Raw genomic sequence first — 22,682 nt, forward strand, 5'->3', positions numbered from 1 at the left:
ATTGGAAATCAAGGACCAAAATAACCACGAACATTCCATTTCTTGACAAATACTTACACTTTTGGCCTGTGTTGCTTCACTGCTGTTGCTGAACTGAATAAGGGCCTGGAAAACATCTAAGCATTAAGAAAAAAATTGAAGAAGAGTTCGAATTAGTCTAGACTTTACATGTAATACAAGCTCTTGCACAATGGAAATCAATATTATTTTTTGATGTTTTTACTTCAGTACACAAAAATATCAAATAATTTCGTAAAATTTATAACATACCGTACATGTATCAAATAATTTAGTAATTATACGATATCAAATAATTTAGTACTTGATTATTCCAACTTAGACATGATCGAATAATCACATACTATATGTTTGAAATGCACTAATCAAGTTAAACATGTGCCAGCCGAAACTGGCCACTGATCTGGTTTTGCGTGTGCCTACACTTGTCGAAAATTGAGAGAAGAGCTTACTAAATAACATAGAGTACAGGTAGCAGAAAGGCTGATATTTGACCAATTTTAAAGAAGAAATTTGAGCTACCGGTACATGTACTATTCCTCAGGGATTAAACGAATAATTTCCATGCTTAACATATTTTTGTGCTTAGCTCAGAAGAGAATTGCTCAATAAAACCATGTCACCAGCCAATATCTCATGTCATGTATATTGGTGTTGGCCAGTACTCCGTCAAGTTTCAAACAGCACAAACATTTTCTAGACTTTCGGCAAGTAATTTTTGCGCCAACTCACTGTTTTTGGTGAAGGTGACGATCTTGAGCACCGTGCCGTACTTGGAGAAGATTTGGTGTAATGTGTCCACGTTGACCGGGTAGATCATGTGCTCGATGACGGCCCGCAGGACGTGCTGGGGTCCACCGGGGCTGTCGGCTACCTTATGCAGGTGGCTGCTTGAGAGCTGGTGTTGGGGCAGGAGGGCATGGGTGGCCTGCAACGCCGCCTGGGCCGCTACGCACTGTGGGTCACAACGGAGAAGGGATGCTCAAGATTAAGATAAAATATGAAACACTGCTGGCCTGCAACGGTGAAGCTGCCTTTCCTTAAGTGCCATGTCAGTCTGTTTTGTGTACACTGCAAATCTAGACCTGCGGACTAATGCAGCAAATGCAATAAGAAGCCATTGTGGGCTCCGTGCACCAACAGTAGATGACGCGCTTTGTGACACTTTCGCAAACCCCAGTGGGAGGGACACACAGGGTGTGCGCACCCAAACGTGTTCACACCGTCGATCGTGGACGTCCTATTGTCCCTCTTTTGTTTGTACTCTAAATTTTTAGGAAGACTCCCATAGGTTTTGTACACGACCCCAATCGCGGACGCATTCTGGGAATCGTGGGCGATATTGTTCTATTTTGTTCTCTGGAATTTTTTGTCCACGGTTTGAATAGATGAACACGCCCACCGGTATGAGCGTACGTGTTCATCTTTTCAAACCGTGGACGAAAAAAAGGGTCGTGTACAAAACCTATGGGAGTCTTTCTTAAAAGTTAGAGTACAAACAAAAGAGGGAAAATAGGACGTTCATGATCTACGGTGAACACACGTTTGTGTGTGTGCGTACCGGTACGCACGTGTATGGCCCGCCAAGTATGCGCAACTGATTTTATTGTGACTCTGAACACACCCAAGCTGTCTTTACGTCGGGCGCCATCTGCAATGCATTCGAATGTCCCTCCCAGTGGTCTCCCCCAACTCTCCCCTTTGAAATGTTGAGGGGGTACTTGTGCACAGACTCCATTGAAATGGCACCATGTTCACAGTTCACATGCTTCTTAAAGTTGATAAACAAGCACACTCTTGCAACCCTGTTGGTCAAAGGAACAGCGAGTGTGCAGCATGGTACCACCTCATTGACCCTAACCTTACCAACTCCATCAAAATCCATTCCCTCCACTTTGGTGGATTTTGGGGGACTTGGTCCTGCTGGCCTGGTTTGACTAAATTGTGATGGAGTATGATGGACTTGGGACTTGGGTATAATGCGCTGGGGAGGCCTGAAGCACTTCGGTGGGAGGGGGGGGGGGAAATCTGATTGATTTTGTCCCGCATACAGTACTGCTGTTGTCATATAAGCCATGTGTACTAAGTCCATCAAAATCCACCAGCACTTCAGTGGAGGATGTCATTATGTCATATGAAGCACAGTGAGTGCTGGATTTTGGTGGACATGGTTCTCTACTTAAGGACTGTAGGGAGTAAGGGTTAATGGCTTCCTGTTGAGGTCAACTGAATGAAGTCCAAAATACACATGGTGAAATTTCAGTAGGACATCAGCCAATTTCCAACTGTTTAACATACAATACATGTATGTGACCCCAATCAGCTCAGTCACATTTTTTACTGTGAGAGCATTAGAGGTTTTGACACTTCGCAAGTGACAGTTCAAACGTGATTGTGCTAGGGTAATTTTGTCTTCGCAGTTTTTATGACTACATGTATTTCGCCCTTTGTATTTACAACAGAATCAACTCCAAAACAGATTGAGAAAATGCACTTATGGAAAGGTAGCTTCATATACTAAAAAACATGAAAAATCATCGGTCGTCACACGAAGTGACGCATCGTGGATAGTTGCCGCACCACAAAGTGATGTATCATGTGCACAAAGTCCATAGATGGTCCGTCACACTGTGGCACAGCAAAAGTATCATATTCATCACTTGGTGGTGCACCCAACGAATTGACAAAACTAATTATAATTTTTTTTCCAATGGGGACCAGCAGATACTAGAGCAGCAGAAAGTATAAAAGTGGAAAATGAGGGTTTTGAATCTACATGTAGCTGTTGATATTAAGATTCGACAATATGACATGTAAAACAAATAACACTACCTGAACTCTTTTTTTAATGCAAAAAGTTTGTTTGAACTGCTTTGTCATCTTGTTCTTTACCAACTTACATGTACAACCCAAAAAAGTTGAAATCTGAAGTTGCTTTGGACAGAATAGTGAGATTCCAAGCCACACAATAGTTACACTCAGAAATTAAAGATGAAAATACTGTACATAAAAGATGAAAAAATTGAAAAACAGAAAAATACAAAGTGACACCAACAGAGACAGTGTTCTTGTCCAGAGAGCCAGGAGAGGAGTCGCTATCAGAAAGAAGACCCCCGGCAGAGGAGGGGCTGTTTAGCACAGCGTTGACAGCAGCCAGGGCAGCCTGTACCGCCACCGTCTACAAAGTGGGAGGAGTCAGAGAAAAAAAGAGAGGGCGGGGTTGGAGGAAAAGAAGGTATGGTTTGGGAGTGGAAGGCGTGGTTTGGGAGTGGAGGGTGTGGTTTGGGAGTGGAAGGTATGGTTTGGGAGTGGAGGGTGTGGTTATGGAAGGGTGTGGTTTGGAAGTACCGGTAGAGGGTGTGGTTTGGGAGTAGAGGGTGTGGTTTGGGAGCGCATGAAGGGTTTTGTTTTAGAGTGGAGGGTGTGGTTGCGTGAAATGACAGGGATGAGGTTAGAAGGCATTGTTAGGGAGTGGAAGGTGGCATTGGAAGCAAACAAAATATGGGTTGGGTAAAGTGAAAGGGGTGGGGGTTGAAGCAAATGTGGGCGGAGCAATGAGGATGCCATTAGAAGTGCAAGAGTTTGGTTAAAGGAAACAATGGCGGTACAGAGGAGGTGGGCATGGTTGATAAGCAGGTTGGATGACGGCGTGGTTTGAAGGAAGGCGTCACAAGAAGGTAGGAGGTAGGAGATGGAAAGTGGGTGGGGTTAGAGGGGCAGAGGAAGTGGGCGGGTAAGAAGGGAGTTAAGGTTGGATTGAAATGACAGAGTCAAAGAGAAGGTGGGATTAGCAAGAAGGAGTCAACAAGGGGGTGGAGTTAAAGGGGTGGGGTCAGAAAGAGGGTGCGGTTTGAGGGGAGGAGTCAAGGGGAAAATTGGGTTGAAACAGAGAAGTCAAAAGGGGTTGGTGTCAGGGAAGGAGGAGTCAAAAATAAGATGGGATATGGATGCAGGAGTGAGAATTATGAGGATCAAAACAATGCAAAGACGCCCAAAGAGGGTTGGGTCAGACACGGAGACAAGACATGATCATGAAGGGGGGAGGGGCATTGATGGGATGGAAGACATGCAATGAGATGACAGCATCAGAAGTATCAGATAGAAAATGTTGAGATTAAAAGAAATGAAGGCAAACCAAATGGATTGGGTCCATGACAAGAAGAAAACAAAATGACGATGGAATGGAATGGCGGATGGTAATTCATGACAAATATGTGTATTGTAGACACGATGAAAGGGGCACATCATTAGGCAGATGAGATGGAACATTTTGAAGGAAATACATCAGAAATAGAGAGGGAAAAAGGGGAAAGAAGACAAAGAAGAAAAGAAACAAAATATTTCAGATATTAAGAAACTGTTAAGTGCCACAGATGGAGTAAAGTCAAAGATAAAGTTTCAAAGTTTACTTTAATACACGTAAATACATGCATAAAACCCTAATAGTTATAAAACTCCGACCCAATTTTTAATTCAAATAATTTAACTGTAATTGAAGAGTAAACTAAAACCATCAACAAGCATTGACTCTAAAGGTTTTCTTAAATGAGTTTTCAACGCAACCTATTGAATGACATGTAAATCAAAGCATTGTATGTTGAAATCTCTTTTCTTTTTGTAATTTCCATTATTACATGTACCGTAAGTTCCAAAGATGCAGTGCGTATATTATTTTTTATCTTCAAGCAAACTTGTATCCTCGATCCTGATTGGTCGATCCATGGCAACAACAGTGTGATATGAGGCTGTATTGCACGGTCCATATCGTTCCCTGCGTATTGCACCATTCCAAGATGCGAGCGACATTCCAGCTGCATGCGCTTAACCGCTGAAAGGTTCGTGTAAAGCGATGGTCCAACTTTACTTCGCGTTAAGTTTGCTTGAAGATAAATTCGTTATCACGCTCGCGTTCGTGGAACACGGAAAATGTAGTGCGTCTGTGTCCCACATACCACTCGGCCTGCGGCCTCGTGGTATGTGGGACACAGACGCACTACATTATTCCGTGTTCCACTCGTGCTCGCGGGATAACTTATAATATTTCGCTACAAGTGGGATGGTTAATAGCTAGTACCGTGGCGTGATATTGCGACTTATAACTTCCCACACCGGTATCCTACAGGAACAATGCCACGCGACGGGGTTTGGGGATTGAAGGTGCAGGTGTTAAAAGGTAACGAATCAGAAATTGGTTTTCAATTGTAAAATTTAAAGTATGACCCAAGTTTAGTGCAATACACACAAATTTGTGAAATTCAGATAAGAATGAAGTAAAAACATTATACACACAATTTTATTGGGGAAATGGAAAATGGACAAATGTTATGAAGTTGTGAAGAATGTGAGATAGGGGCAGAGTTTATGTATTTGTGAGAGTTTGGGAGGGGCGGTGGAAAGGGGGAATGGCATGGTTGAAGTGAAAGGTAAATGTAGAGTTAAATAATAATAATGCAGGATTTGGGATAATTAAGATGGGGTAGTGTAGGGGTTTATATCAAATGAACGGAAGTTAAGCGAGAATTGGGCATTGATGAGAACAAAAAAATTGCAAACAGGATTTTGAAGGTTTTCGATGATTAGGAAGTGGTATTTGTGTAAATGAGAAAAAAAAATATGGAAACGAGGACAAGGAATGGGGAAAGACGAAAGGAGGGGATAGGAACAAGACGGAAGGAATAAAAAAGAGATGTTAGCACTCAAAAGCATTACAAATGATACCACAGATTTTTTCACAAGCAACATGATGCATACTTTAGTTTTTAATTTAGTTTTTAATTTATGTTGTTCACGTTTGATGGTACCCTTACATGTACTTTCCCTTGAGTTTTATATGGTTCACTTTCCACTTAAAATCTTTTTTTTTTAAATATGAAATGAGATTTTCATGTTCATTTAGAAACAAAGGACTGGGTATCTAAAACATCTTAAAATGAATAACGTAATATATTTAATCCAGTATTAATGCCAACAACTGCAAGAAATTTGCCTTTCATTATTTCGAAACGGTCAATATACGGCCCCATAATAATTGAAACGAATATTAAAAAATAGCCAGACTTCCCTTGCATGTACTCCGACCAAAAGAAAAAGTATTGGAATGTTTTTGGAAGATTTTACCATCAAGTTAGAGAATTTCAAGATGAAGATAAAGGAAGGAAACAGAAAAATCAACTACAAGTTTAGAAGAACGGAAGGAAAGAGCATGATTAATGCAAAACATTACATCATCACAATAACATGCAACCCAAAAAAAAATCGATTTAGTGAGGATGGTTTACATCAACTGTTTGGCAGGTTAACCCTAACCACCCCAACTCCATCAAAATCCATCCCCCCATTTTGGTGGATTTTGGGGGACTTGGTCCAGAAGGCCTGGCATGACTAAATATTGATGGAGTATGATGGACTTGGGCCTAATGGCCTGAAGCAGTGCTAGGGGTATCCGATTGATTTTGCCTAGCTTCCTGTACTGCTATTGTGATAAAAGCCGCGTGCAGCAAGTCCATGAATGTCAACCAGTGCGTCAGTGGTGGATTCCATTATGTCATGCACAGTTTTGTATCGGACGCACAGTGATTGATGGATTTTGATGGACTTGGTCCAGTTCCTAGTAACCGTAATGCTGGACTTGCTGGACTACCATGCACAGACATTCCTGACTGACTCAACAACACAGAGACCTTGTGTACGAAAACTAGAGTGTACATTTCAAGAATCCTGTAATTGTGGTGTTTTGTTCACGAAAACCTTGGAACAGTAGACCCATTGAGCGCAACGGTAATCAACAGCGACGCCCCTGGTTACAATTTGCGTTGTGTCCAAAGAAACCCTACATGTCCCGGTACATGTACATGTACGTGTAAATCCGAGACCAAGACCATCAATCAAACCCCCCGTGCACTGCAAGAACTGCTAGCTGCACCCAATTTCACCTTTCAAACAGGTGTTTTTCTTACCCTTTACAAGTCCGCGACTGCCGAAAAACGCAAACAATGGTACTAGCCGGCCATTGTGTTACGCCTCTCAAGAGGTTTTGTGTGCGCGATTTGTGTACAGTTCAGTTTGGGGGCCAGGATAAGTTGTTTTGACTGTCTGTCTGGGTCGGGACCACAGGGTCTGGTTGCGGGAGGAATAATTAGTCTGAGGGTATTCTGGTGGGCTTGTCGCATGGGGTATCCAAGGACCAAAGTTCGACAAACATACGAAGCAACATTTGCGACGGAGGGGGACCCCCCCCCCCTCCCTCCTGTTTGTCATTGTATTCACAGAATCTCAGGAATTTTTTTGAGATATATATAGGGGGACGTGATAGGTAACAACAGTCCCGAGTGGGTGTAGACCATGTAGCGTATAGGGGCACTGGGGGGGGGGGGCATCCTCAAATTATGCATGGTGTGAGTAAAAAGGCCTCATCAGGGCAAAACTCTGTTGAGTGAGACAGCTTTGCTTGCACAGTTTATAGCACAATTGTTAGTAGAAGGATAAAAAAGCGAAAAAACTATGCCAAAATATAATGAGATACATGTACGTTTCTTGAAAGCCATGAAACCTCAACATTTTCTATTCTTGAAGATGGAAAATGGACCCAATATATGGCAGGACATGTGAGTGTATAAATGTAACGTGCATGTTGGAGTAAAGTTGATTTTCAACATGATTGTGAACGTGAAAGTACATTTTTGGGATCTACATGACAAAGTACATTGAATGGCATTGCAAATTCACACAACGTACAATGTATGCAGTTGAACACGTTTCAACTCTCTGTGAATGTTTACTGATGTGAAATTCGCTTCCCCTTTGCTGCAGTACATACAATGTACATATACATTTTGTATAAACCAATCTTTACAAATGACTTTCATAACAGTCACAACTTGTGAAAATGGCCTAACAAGTCATAATTTTTGTGTGTGCATTCAATACATGAAAGGGTAATGAACTTGTCAAGCAAAGTTCAATGTACATTGTATCACAGGATCCACCGTAATTACAGTGCAATTTACATAGTACACACACATAATGACATGAATGCATTCATGTGCAAACACAAACATAGTGTAGGTGAGATTTCGCTTTGGAACATCCCCCCTCCACATTTGTGTAAAATCAAGAGTTCTCACACCCCCAGTAGGACAATCACACGTGCCCCTCCCAATATGAGTCTTAATCTTTCCCCCTGTTGGACCGATGTGATTAAAAAAGCAGCACCAAAGACTGCAGGGTATTTCGTACCGGGTTTGGTGGGGACTTCGGGTGACAATTTTGCCCTGTTGTCCCAGCAACCACTCCTATTTATGTACCACCCGAGCGTTACATTTTCACGGCTGGTAGTCGCGCCAAGTCAACACGACACCTACTCTCGCGGGGGACACGTCATACATGCTTAATGTGCTCAGGGACTGTCTGGCAATGAGCTGTCTTAAACTCTCCTGCTTTGACAACTTCTAAAGATTATTTTTGTGGAGACGAGGTTAAAGGGAATGTACAACATTTGCTTTTGCTGCAATTTTCAGAAATAAATGGATTTGGAGGATTAGTATGTTATAGCAAATATTGTTAAAATGACTTGTTTCACGTTTTGGGCTTGTACATTGTAGATGCTGGAAAAACTAAGAAAACCAATCTAATTTTTGTAGTCTGGTTCCCTGACCCCACCTAAAAATTAACACGGAGCAATTTATTGACTTTGGTAATTGGAAGGTCAGAGAATCAGTCGGGCAGGCTTGTACCCCCTCATAGGTGTGTGATCAATTGCAAAGAAAATGCGGAATAACTAATTATGAAATATTAGGAGCAGTTTTTGAAAAAAAAAGCCAGTTTTCTCCAACGCTGGTCGGCTGGTCGGCCGACCAGCGTTCGAAAAATACCATTTTTCTTGAAATGTCAGCACACCAGGAGCCACGATTTTACAGGATGCTTTAGACTGTCATTCCCTAACAATCCAGTAAGGTATTTAGCGATAATTTTATCATTTCGTTTTGTGTTGTTTGCAAATGTTGTATCCTCCCTTTAAAGGGGAAAATATGTTGTTAACCAAGCATTTCAATACAACCACGCTTAATAAATGCGTGAGATGATAATTCCTTGCCTACTTCTTGTCCCTTTAATGACAACACCTTTTGTTAGATGCTACACGACCCCATTCTGAGTACTGCCAGACCTAATGTACTTTGTATGTATAATGTATGTACATTTGTAATTTACAAAGGCAGGGATGTTTTATAATACCAGTAAGCGCCGGGATTATTTTTTTACGAAAATTACGATTTTTGAAAATGGCAAAATATCGCAAGAGTCATTTCAACAGTATTTGTACGATATTTCTTACCGAAACCTCACATTTGTCAACACTCCGGGGTGTGCAACATTATTTTTAAATGTGGCTTTAAACATTATAGGATATGTTTCATCACAAATTGTAAATTATTTATCAGAGCAGACTGGCATTAATTTGTAATTAACATTATTTCATTGCTTTTGTTTCTAGATGCAAGTTCCAAAAATGAAGATTTTTACCTCGCTTTCAGTTTAATATGGCTGGTTCGTGAATAAAGCGTAGATTTGTGGCTGCTACAGTGTATGGGCATTCCAGTTCTGGATGCTTCTATCAATTATGCTTACTACAGGATGAAATCTTTCAGATCACTTGTGTTTAATTGCACCCACAATAGGCGTACAGCCAAAATAAAGTGGCTCAAGTCTGTACATGGACCGCTAATTATGAAGCCGAAGAATGAACAAATGCAGCAATCCAGGGGCTGCAGCAACAAATGACCGTCTTCTTAACCAATGTGATGGATCACTTTCAGACTCTTCACCCCTCCCCCCCCCCCCAGACCCTTCTTCTCTTTCTGATATATATTGATGGAGGGCACATCTACCCATCAGTGAAGTCCATTAGAGATCCACTTCCGTGCATAAATATTTTAAACGGTGCTTAAAGGGTTTCACTAGTTTCCTGCTTCAAGGTCTACTGGTACATGTACATTTTTTTTAAAGACCGCACTTAAAAGAGACTTGATGACTCTTCATTTGTGGAAAATAGTGACGTGTATGCATGACCAATAACTATAGTACAGCAGACAGGTGATGGGATTGTGCCTTTGATGATGCAAGCATGGCATTTGGCACACAGTCAGAGTATGTCATGAGAAAGATATTTGGCTATAGGGCCATCGCAGATTTGTCCTTTGGAAAAAATATACATGTAGGTAGAATAACAAGCAAATAAGGCTGCCTTTTTGAAAATTTTGAAAATTGCTTGTTATTGTACACTGTACCATGTTTTTTTTGTAAGGACAAATCTGGCCCTATAGCCAACTACATCTGTATTTCTTTAGACATACTCTGTGTGCCAAATGCCATGCTTGTATCAATTACATACATGTAAAGGCACAATTCTTCCAAATATTTGCCCTATCTGCCCTACTACTAAGGCAGCAAATGGACTGACAGATGGAAATTTGACCTTTTTTTGTTAAATGTCTGAAAAGAGCTCAAGATCAGATAGATTTATCAGTAGTTGATCTCCTCAAGTGTAGGATCATTTAATTTTTGTGCACATTTTTTTTTTCATTTGAAGCAACAAAATTGCTCAAAATCGTAAGTAGGGTGCATAACAACTACATGTAACTTGTTAAAATTTCAACTCAGTGGATACTTTTTGGAATAATTGAACAGGGTATTTAGTACCAAGTCCTATCTTCACTTTGAGCAAGGATTTTATTGTGGCAAATGTCCCTACATGCCTTTAAGATTAATCAAAATTGTTCAGGAATCTATCAAGAACGGCGATATATTTCAGTTCACTGACAAAATTCAAGCAGTTTTCCCTTACAATCTTACTGCATTCTAAAGATCTGCGTATCCATGTCGTCAGTGTGCTTTATATTACCCAAGTTCTTCGAAACACTGACTCTAATTTTCCCGGACATTTTGTCTGGTCACCATGGCTACCATAGAGGCAATTTTTCACGCCATCCATTCATGAAAAAAAGAAAATCGATCCCAACTTTGTCTCTATCCAAAATCTTAAGTGTATTTGCTGTTGTGGTCGTGCGTCAAGTGCTAACGCCGTCTTAAACCCACTTGACATTATTCAAGCACATGCAGAGCTCTGTAATAAGAGCACACCACTTGGTACACTTGACATTGGGGCCTGCCCCAAGAGCCTTAAGGCAATGCTGAATCTCATTTGGAACATTAACTTGCTTCTCCGAGAATGGAAACTAACCTGAACTGTACATTTACATGTATAGTTCCCAGCCTTCATTTCAAAAACAGCTCAAATTACCGATGCAACTTGGCCAATAACCAGCGCATTTGGAATTCAAAGTGTTTGATTTTGAATGGGGGGAGGGGGGGGGGAGTGTAGGTCTTTAAAGTTTAGGGGGATTAGGTCAAAGTTTCTTTTCAAGTCAATCTCTTTGGGAGTTCACAATGAATGTGAACATGTCTTGCATACTCTGAAAGTTCGTAAAAGAAAGTAAATTTTCCGGTTCGATTCATCTAAAATTATCGTGGCTAGCCGAACGAGTTTATAAAAGAAGGCACTCCTGATGACCATGAACTTTGATTAGGCACTAGTTTATACCGAACCCGCTGTGTTGAACAAAAAGAATTCACAGACAGAAAGTAACTGCCCTGAATTGGATTTCCAGTTCACTAGATTCTGAGAAACTCAACAAAAAAATTCCCAACAACGTTTTTTTTCTTAATTCAACTTCATTTAACCCATTGAAAAATGACCTCAAAATGGACATGTAAGTACCGCAAAAAGAGCAAAAATCATTCGATTGAATAACCCGGTGCATACACGTACATGTACATATAGAGCGTAAAGCATAATGGTCCAATAATTTTGAGCCCCTCGATGTATTTGCATGAGTGCATCTTTTACAAATCGACCAGACTCGCGGGCTGAGTGTTATTCAATCGCAACTTTCAGGGGAAAGCCACTTGGGGAGCTCAAATATCAACCCCTAGAGACAGGTACGTAGCTGCTCACGGGGAGTTAAACAAAAAAAGCCGCTACGGGGGCTGATATATTACATGTAATACATCACGGCTTTAAGGTCCATGCGTATTCATTTGAGAAAGGGGATATGTTATGAAGTTTGCCGCAAATGCTCTGTGACATCAAATTAACTTGGTATTAACATTTGCATGAAGTATTGAATGAAACTGCTTTTTTTTTTTTGGTTAGATATTACAAAAAGATATCATTTCAGAAAGCAGGGGTGAGGCTGAAGCATTACAGATTACAAAAAATGTACTTTTTAGCAATATGTTTGGATGGGAAAACTAAATGTCTGTGAGATTTCTAACAAAATATGGAAGCAATTGGATTAGATTGATTAGATTGACTTTGCGTTGGGGAGATGTAAATTCAATGTTGGCATTTGCCCTTCACCAATGTACGTGTACCGTATTTTATAAAAAATAAATACAGTGTTGTCCAAGGACTCGCAAGAAAAAAATCGGAAGCTCACTCGGGTGGGACTCGAACCCACAACCTCCTGATTACTAGTCCAGACGTCTAACCACTCAACCTCTGAGCTGGTTTAAAACTATTACAGCAGTGGTTACCGTAACAAAACTATTTATCAGATGGAAATATTGCACAGCGGGGAGCGGTTGGCTAGTTGGTCTTGAAAAATTTTTGGAAGGCTATAGCCCCCAACCTTTTTTATAACTGTACATGCCTGTAATCACTTAATCTTGTTGCACAATCAATTTATTCTTCAATTTGTTGAAATAATGTAATTTTCTTCCAATATATTATCCAATAATGGAGCTTTTTCAAAGGAGTGGGCTCGAAAGCACATTTACAGCCGCCGCCTTTAAGAAGACTTAGCTATGATTCTCCTGGCCATTTGCCGCGTCAACGACCACTCCGTTCTGCACTCTCGTATCTTCCTTCTAAGGGGTGTGAATCAATTATGAGCTAGTGACACTACCGTTCAGGGAAGATAAACACGGCCTTACCGTTACACTGTGCGGTCTTTTCCGAGGGGAATAAGCACCACACTCGGTTGCTGCCAAAATGACATTAAGACTTAAAACCTGTTTGCGAGCCCATGCAAAAATTATAATTCCTGAGTTTTTTGGGGGGAAGAAGGGTCAACATCCATTTAGGTGTCTCAGACATGTGCAGCATCCACTGTAACCCAGGTTTTTAAATTTTAGTTTGTTGGTTGGTCTGTCTGTTCATGTTTGTTTGTTTGTTTGTTTGTTTGTTTGTTTTTTTGATTTTTGGGAGGATTGGGTTGGTTTGGGATGGGGGTGGGGTAGGGTCAAGGGAAGGGAATGGGGAAAGAGTTTTGGGGATTGTGCAATGGGAGGTATCCCACAATTCATGTCCATTTCCATGTCAAATGCCAACTTGCAATTCTGCCAACTTAGTCAACTGTACGAACACAATGGATGTATCTCAAACTCTTGGGAAACAAAAGCTCAATAAGGCAATCATCCAATGTTCAATGCCGACAAGTTTCACATACATGGACATTTACATGAGGTGATGTGTTGTTCTTCGCCGAATTTCAACCTAATTTTTTTCCATAAACAATGTAAGCCAAGCTATATTTTTTTTTAGTAAGTGAGGCATACAAGGGCAGCAGAGATGACCTACATTTGTGCATGTCAAGGGTTCGGCGAAACACGTACATGACTTATCAAAGGACGTTAGGCTGACGGAATTCCTACATGTACTTATTCTTTAAAAGGTGGCCCCCTCTAAAGTTTTCTAGCCAGGTTGGGTACTCCAAATGGTGTACCCTCTGACCCTTGATGCTGACCTCTGACCCTTTTGACCCACCTGATGTGCTGGGGAGTTATCTGTCTTCAGTTCCTGGTGGTCAGAGAACTGGACAAAGACCGGCTTGCCGTGAAGGTTTGTCTGGACCTGGTTGTAGTAGGCAATCATCTTGGTTGATTGGCTGACGTCCGCTAGCTCTATGAAGGCCTGAAAAGAAAAGAAAAGAACAAAACAACATCACAGTAATGAAGAATAATTAACCCTAAACTTTCTCAATCCTCCAAAATCAAGAATTGGATTTTGGAGGATTAAGGCTAAATGGCAGAAAGTGTCAGTTGAGTTTGGAGGATGCATTGTTTTGAATTTGTTGGCCGTGTCCTGCATTGTTTATGTTCAGCCATGCGTAATTGAGGCCCATATCATACTGAATATCATCCGCACTGCTCTGGACATCATCCTCACTGCCTCGAGTCGGAGTCGACTTTAGAAATTGTGACGTCATTTCGATAAGAAGTGTGGACTAAGCTGTTGATTGATTTTTTAGTACAACAACAGGTACCGAAGACCCGATAGAAGGCGCCCGCAGAATGGTCTGAATTTCAAGGTCAAGACGTAGTCTTGTTTTGCATAATTAATCGCCACATCTGCTCGCATGTTATAGACCCTTGCTATGCAAGGGGATATTCCATAGACTAGGTATGAACCTGCGACCTCTGGATTGCCATTCTGGTGCTCTACCAACTGAGCTATCCCAACCCTACGATGGCGGTTCCCCATTTTGTCAATATTTTTGTTCAGGGGTGCCAGAAGCAATACACCCGTATATGCCATGTAGCCAGGGATCACACTCGAGCTCAAGATGCTAGCAACATTTGCCACGCTGCAAACCTGGGAAATACCGGTAGCAAACGGGGATCATTCAAAGAGGACATGGCTTTTTATTACGAAAGTTTCAAATAAACCAAAAAGGGAAACTGACTAGGTGCATTCTATAACAAGCTCAATCGGAAATATCTCGGAAGCTGCAGGCCAACAAATTCGTGTTCATGCATGAGTCACGTGATTGTGCCATGTAATTTCTGAAAGGAGTAGTGTTTTGAGTAAAGGAAAATCAGATTTTTGACCCCAGTGACCCCAGTTTGGTCATGTGACATGTTGGGGCTGGGCTTCTGATACGTTTAACAAAGTTTGGTTGAAATCAGTCAAAATATGTGGGAGCCATGTAGACAATGTCAACATTTGTTACTACATGTAACTAACTGACTAATTGAGAGATATGATGAATTTGTTGAGCTGCTATCCCGCAGCTAAAAATAATCATACATGTACATGTATTCTGGCGAGGCTAGCATTTTCCAACAATGGAAAATTTGAAACGTGACATTTTGGTTGATATAAACCCATATTTGCTTAATCAGATATCGTCCGTGCTTAGTAGATTTCTGCAGCCCCTTGTAAATATCCCTCTTGCTCCCCACGTACCTGGCCTTTGTTTCTGATGCACAGGACTTTGCTGATGTTGCCAAACGGCGCGCCTAAGCTGACCACCTCGGCCTCGTTCACGTCGGGAGCTAGGTTGCGGATGTGGACCACGCGAGATGGGGGCGCCGCCTCCCTCTTCACCTGAAACGGGTCAACGAGAGACGAACAATGGCAAATTAAACTTAGTCTGACAAAAGGATGTAATAATAATTATAATGATGTGCTATAGCGCTTTACCACTGGTCTCAAAGCACTTTACAATTATTACCCCTGTTCATTAGGTCATGAGACCAGTTTTTGCAGCAGTTCGAGATCAGCGCATTCTAGTCTCTACCTTCACAGGTACCCATTTATACACCTGGGTGGAGAGAGGCAATTGTAGTAAAGTGTCTTGCCCAAGACCACAAGCACCATGTTCCCCGTCAGGGTTTGAACCCACTTACCACGGCACATCGAGTTGAACACCACAGCCACTGGACCACAGCGCTCCACGAAGGAGATTTCTAAACCTCTGGGCCAAATCATACCTCACTTGAATGCAAATTCAGAGTGAATGTGACGTCGCAAAACCTTTGCGGTGCAATATTTCTGCCAAGTATGAACGAAAGCCACAGGCTTGCAGAAACATTGACAACATTTTTGGATAGCACCATAAATATACATGTACAAGTACGTACTATATTTTTATATTTTGCAAACTGTGTGAAGTTCTCAAATAGAATAGTTTCAAGTGAAAGACTTCCAAAGAATTTTTAAAAATGACTCTAAAGACCAAATCATACCAGGGAAGGGGCAAATACTAATTTCATGTATAAATTTACGTGTATCGTGTTTGTTATGTAAAACACAATGTCTGTGAAGCAGCTCATATTGCCAAAACATGCATTTATACTTAACATGTAAACGGTTTTCTTATTGGCTCATGAACGAGACACAACAAATTTTCCTATTGGCTGAATGAAGACACGCAGCCGAATTAAAACCTTTTTCTCCTTGCACACAATATAAAGATTAATTTTCTGGCCTGCGAAGGGATGGAATGCCAAAGTTTTTTTCCCAAAACACGAAAAAGCAAGAATTCTGGCTATAGCCTAAAAACTGGCACCCTTGATTAAAAAGAACGCACCATAAAACAAAACAAACAACAACAACAAACCCCAACAAAAACAAAATTCCAGACTGAAAAATATTTGAAGTACTTTGAAGGTCCAATCATTGCAATCAAAATACCAACTACAGTATATCAAAATGATTTTTCACTATCCAATATGTACAAATACAAATAACAGGCTTGTCTTTTTTGTGTAAAACTCAACACAAACATTGTACAGCCATCAATAAAGAAATGGTCCTAGAAAGAAAGAAAACTAGAGCTCAATGTCTGTTTGCAACAGAACATAGGGCTTTTCCGCATTATGATTTTTTTTAATCAATAATATGCCCTGAATATTCATGAACATAAAATCTGTCAAAAGAATTTTGCATTTTGCATGTTGCGTTCGGGAGATATGGCTAAAAGGTCCAAACAAATAAATATTCATATAAAATCTCAGGATGACGACATCATGACGTCACCTCATTTTTAATCTATAACACATCCTGGTATAGCCACATACCAAGTTTCAACCCAATCGGACTTACATTTCTGTAGATATAAGACTTCACAATATGTACGTAAATTTTCAAAAATCAATAAAAAAATTAGGTGATGACGTCAGAAGGCATAATTTTTGTATGAGGGTCTTCCTTGGCTGTAACTTTGATGACGATTCCAGATCGCCAAGTTATAAAAATGGTGGCTTGAAAACGTGTACACATAAAAGTCAATGGGTTAAAAATCCAACAGCAGAAAAACTGCACCTTTAAATACGTGATTTGCCTTTAAACTGAAACTTTTTTATCAAATATTACTTGATATTCTGACTCTTGGGAATATTTTCAATCAAATGACAGGCGAAAAAAAATACGATTTCTTTTTCCTTCTCATAGTAATTCTCAGCCGAAGTTCAGAACTACTCAGTAAGATATATCAGTGTTGTATAGGGAAAGACTTGTGGAGAAAGCTGTGTACAAAGTCTATGAGAAAAATTAATTATTCATGAATCCATAATAAATCATTTGATGATGACGTCATCATGATGTCTTAGTCTTGGCATAATTTTTGTATGAGGGTCTTTCTTGGCTGTAACTTTGATGACGATTCCAGATCGCCAAGTTATGAAAATGGTGGCTTGAAAACGTTAATAGGTTAAAAATCCCACAGCAGAAAAACTGCACCTTTAAATTAGTGATTTTCCTTTAAACTGAAACATTCTTATAAAATATTACTTGCTATTCTAACTCTTGGGAATATTGTCAATCAAATGACAGGCGTAAAAAAATACGATTTCTTTTTCCTTCTCATAGTAATTCTCAGCCGAAGTTCAGAAAATCTGTCAAAGTTAGCCGAAAATCGGCTAAAACGGTCACTGTGGACAGGATTTGACCTCAGCAACACGTGCGCTGCAGGCTGACTGACATACGATGTATGTGCCTATGTACAACGTACGTGCATGTACATGTACATGTACATTGTGGACGTCCTGTCCTGTGCATCTTTTGAAGCAGAGGTATTGTCAACGTGAAGTTTTAGGCGTGCGCAGGGTATGTTCGAGTTCGCTTATCGCCTCGAAACTTTGAAATGTTTTAGACCTACCCTTCAATCGACAATTAAAGTAAAAACAAATATAAAAACTGCCATGGTTGATTTTTCAGGAATTTTCAAATGAAAAAGGGTCTTTTTATTATAACTTCTGGTCTGATGACGTCATTTGCCTAAAACTTCCCACACGTCTTAAGTGGGTCAAGGTTATTATATACACCAATATTTAGGCGATTCCGACAAACTTCGCCACAGACATCTATTGAAAATACATTTTTGCTAATTTTCAACCTGTCGGTAGAGGGCGCTCGAAGATTGCATGACGTCATCGGTAGATGATTTGAAGAATTCTATCGGCCAAGAGACTAACACTGTTAAAAGCAAGTTCATATCTATTACCACTTTCAAATAATAAGCCACTTCCGGTTTGGGCCTTTTTCGACCGGAAGCAAGGGTCACGCTATTGCACGCACACTGAATGAAATGAAGACCTTAACCTGCTCTACCACTTGCCGGCAACAGAATGCTGCGGACGCGTACGGTTGATTTCTTATGCATTTTTAAATATTAAAAGTGTCACAATTTAATTGCCTATAAATAAACACAGGATGACGTCATCATGACGTCATCATTCCACACTGTTTTTTGAATTAGGGTCTTTGCTTGGACAAAGATTGGTGTTAATGAATTACTGGCAAAGAGTCAAAAATGCCCTTTGAAAATCGACAATTATTTTTTTAATTTCTGTGTACAAAGTCTATGGGAAAAATTAAATATTCAAAAATCTATAATAAATTAGTCGATGACGTCACCATGACGTCAATCTTCGGGACACATCTTTGCTATAGGGGCTATGCTTATGCTAACTTTGAATGATGTATGACAAACATTAATGCCAAAAGTGGCGTGTAGAATAAACGTGTACAAAGTCTATGGGGTTTTGGGAAAAAAAGAAGAAGAGGAAGAAGAAGAAGAAGAAGAAGAAGAAGAAGAAGAAGAAGAAGAAAGAAAAAAAATCAGAACAAAAAGAAAGACTTTTCCGCAACAATGCGGAAAAGCCAAAAATTGAAGGCTGGCCTTGCAAATGACAATGCACTGTACAGAGTATTTGTCATCATCTAATTACACTGTACAGAGTAAGTAATGTCTCATAATGAGCGTCCATTGTCCTTCCTTCATCTAGGAACAAACCGACCGTGCAAATTTGTTTGTTAATTGGTTGTTCTTAAGAAGGCAATATACACGTAATTCACGACAAAGTAATAATTCCGTAATGCTGTGGCAATAATGCCTGATTGTTTTCTGTAAGGAGTCCTAAATGGTGTGGGGGGGGGGCATCAACCACAAAAATTCACGTAAAATTTCAAGTACATGTGCAGGGTGAGTTAAAAAAAAACCGCGGAACCCAAACCCAAAGAAATATATTTAATATTTAAAAATATAGTAGCACCAAAAATAATCATGACTGGTAAGCAGATTTAATAAACTACTTTTAGATGACAAAATTACTTCAATTGCTCAATTAATCCGTTGAAATTACAAATATCACATTTTAAACATTTGAAATGACCCTAATCTGTTTTGTCCAAAAATGCAATTTCAAGAATTGTTGTTACAATCTTCAAACATCAACAGCGATAAAACCTCAGTTTACCAGTTAAAAAGTATTAAACAAAGTCCTTTTGAAGGCCCGTCTTTTAAGAAAAGTGGATTTCATACATTTGTAAATCCTATTGTTAGCCAAAGCAGGGTTGTTTAGATATTGTGTACTACAGTTGTTAAAACAAGTATTCTGTGTCATTTTCTTTGTTGTTCCAAATTATCAGAACACACAATAAATTGCTTTTTTGGACGAAACTGTTTGTCGGGTTACTTCGTTTAAATAGTGATAGCAGTTTAACGTGTAGAGCAATTGAAATAATTGTCTCACTTAAAAGCAGTTTAATAAATGGGCTTCCAAGTCATAATCAATTTTGGTGCCACACATTTTTTTTTAATAGGAAATATATTTCTTTGTTTTTGGGTCCCGCTTTTTTTGGACTCGCCCTGTACACGAAGCATTTCCATATGTGCACTTAATTGGAGCCGTTATTAGCAGGCAGTGTGTGAATGTTACAAAAAGAGCTCCAGCCTTGAGTTTATATTTATATGCAAAACAGCAACAGGTGGTTATTGGGGATGGAAAAAAAAAAGCAAGGCAATAGATGATTAGTGTTGAGTACTGGAAAGTACATGGCCCACTGGTGAATCCTATTATTACTTGTGCAAAAAAACTGGTCTGTGCACATGTAGCATAAATTGAAAAGGTAGACTGCCTATTGAAATGTATACCCAAAATTGATGATTAGTTTCATTCTTTTTTTCTGAATATTTTATGGTTTTTCATTTTGCTCGGCAGTGTGCTTTGTGTCAATCTTTTCCACTTGTTTGATACATGCACCAGTGACTGCAAAATTAGATTAAATGTCTGAACAAAACTAAATTTGACTGATTTGAAAAAAATAAACACCAAAAAACAGTAACAGATTTACGTATAACGGTACATATAGGGCTGATCCGAATATACCATATTCTTGAATATTTGATCATCAACCAAACATTTTGTACATTTTTTTGTCGGTTTGAAAATTTGAGGGGAAAAAAATTATGCGCGTACACACATGACTGTGACACATATATTATCGTAAAGTCGCGGCGCTTCATTGTCAGGTGCCACGTTTCTGTTGACGGGAACTTTTGTCGATGGCGATTCATTGTTCCCATCCTTTCAGCTGGCAAGTTAAACTTAAAGCCATAAAATTTAAAACATGTACATGTAAGTTCCTACTGCAAAACATTCCAGCTGCCCATATCAATCGCCGCACGCAATTTTTAGCTGGCACTGTCTGCTTGCAGCTTTTGACCAGCGCCGCACGCAGTTGCAGCTGGCAGTTTCGAATATCCGAATATTCGGTCAAACGCAGTTTCGAGAAATTGAATACTAAATAATTCGAGAATGGACAGCCCTACATGTACATGTACATTTACATGTATACCATGCACTGTACAAACAGTTCCAGGAGGTACAGGTACATGTACATGTAGCGTGTAACCCAATGAGGCAATTTTCTTTACTTGACCTGACTTCACGCAAATTAACTCGATTCTTCAATCATAGATGCACAGTGCACTTAACGTTCACGTACCGGGGGTACATGTAGATGTTCATGTATACATGGGCGTGTTCATATATTTAAACCGACTGGACGAAAAATGCCAGAGAACAATTTTAGAAAACAATATTGTCCACGATTGCCAGAATACGTCGCCGATTGGGGTCGTGTACAAAACCTATGGGAGTCTTCCTAAAAAGTTAAAGAGTACAAACAAAAGAGGGACGTCCATGATCGACGGTGTGAACGCGCTTGTGTGAATGTGTACATGTACCATGTGATCCTTTCATTCAGCTTCATGTTCATGTACATGTACTTTTGTTAGGAAAGGCTTTACATGTACCGGTACATGTATTACAAGTAGGGCGGATTAATATGGAGAGATTTGTCCTTGTACAGTGTAGATGTATACTCATACTGCCAAGCTGTCAGATCTGTTCATACAAATTAATTGATCTAAGTACAAGGTGCAACAACAGGCTAGTCCCATGTCCATAACACCTGTTGTTATTGGAGCCCTGGCTGAATCACCCAGGTTCGGGAAATTAACCGGTTTCACAGAATTAATTGTCATGAATGCAGAAAATACCGCGCTGAGCATAAGGTGGGGGATAATAGCTAGAATTAGTTGGGAACCAGCTAAAAGCTGTATAATCCACGCAGAATTTTTTGGCCGGTGAACCGTTTCTGCTCAACGTGTTAAGCAGTTCTGGGCCCAATTTCACGGCTCCGCTTTACCATTACCAAGAAATCCCCGCTTTCTGCACCAGAAAATTCTGTGTTTAGGGTTACCATACATTGTGTATGTATATCACAGGTTAGCGAGGTTATAGCAATATCACAAGTTGGCGAGATTTCTACCGCCATGGTACATGTATATCCAATAACTATCTATATGCATGCTTACAGGGTTAGCATCAAAATATTTTGCCAATGCTGTTGGCACAGAATGGTGATCAGCGATCGTGGAATTCTGTGGCTAGCAGAGCCATGAAATTGGGCCCTGATGGCCTCGGCACGTCACACGGAGGAAATTTCAACCTGTACGTGACCGAGATAAACAATTTACCATTGAAATATACCTCGATAAAAATAGGGCTTTCTCCACACACAAAAAAGCTTTAAAACCTATAGACGATGTCGTTGTGTTGAATTAAATAACCAAAGCAGCAAAGAAACAGTTGTACATACGGTAGGCCTACCTAGATCAAAGCGATACATCATTACTGGTAGATTTTAAGGGAATGTACAACATTTGCTCTTGCTGCAATTTTCAGAAATAAATGGATTTAAAGGATTAGTATGTTATAGCAAATATTGTTAAAACTGACTTGTTTCATGTTTTGAGCTTGTACAGGGTATATGCTGGAAAAACCAAGAAAACCAATCATAGTCTGGTTCCCTGACCCCACTTGAGATGAACAGAGCAATTGATCGACTTTGGGGAACTGTAAAGTCACTGAATCAGTCTAGCAGGCTTGTACCACTTCACAGGTGTGAAATCAATTGCAAAGACAATGCAGAGTAACTAAATATGAACAATAAGGAGCAGTTTTAGAGAAAAAAAAGCCAGTTTTCTCCAACGCTGGTCGGCCAACCACCGTTGAAAAAATACAAGTATTCTTGA

At 40.0% G+C, this 22,682-nt stretch overlaps 1 protein-coding gene across 5 annotated transcripts in view; it reads right to left on the reverse strand.

Annotated features, from left to right (window-relative positions):
* Window positions 1–22,682, reverse strand: part of LOC119723024 (polypyrimidine tract-binding protein 1-like) — a 68,207-nt gene that overhangs the window by 23,256 nt on the left and 22,269 nt on the right. For 2 of the 5 annotated variants that reach the window (XM_038193499.1, XM_038193501.1), the window contains exons 3-8: window positions 15,263–15,403; window positions 13,841–13,987; window positions 5,093–5,134; window positions 3,074–3,196; window positions 751–973; window positions 58–116 (exon numbers count right to left, since the gene is read on the reverse strand). In XM_038193499.1, the coding sequence (XP_038049427.1) occupies window positions 58–116; window positions 751–973; window positions 3,074–3,196; window positions 5,093–5,134; window positions 13,841–13,987; window positions 15,263–15,403 (735 nt within the window). The remainder of the gene's footprint in view (window positions 1–57; window positions 117–750; window positions 974–3,073; window positions 3,197–5,092; window positions 5,135–13,840; window positions 13,988–15,262; window positions 15,404–22,682) is intronic. The other 3 variants (XM_038193500.1, XM_038193502.1, XM_038193503.1) reach the window with 3 other exon arrangements.

Source organism: Patiria miniata, unplaced genomic scaffold (assembly GCF_015706575.1).
Source record: "Patiria miniata isolate m_02_andy unplaced genomic scaffold, ASM1570657v1 HiC_scaffold_16, whole genome shotgun sequence".
In the NCBI taxonomy this organism is placed as follows: domain Eukaryota; kingdom Metazoa; phylum Echinodermata; class Asteroidea; order Valvatida; family Asterinidae; genus Patiria; species Patiria miniata.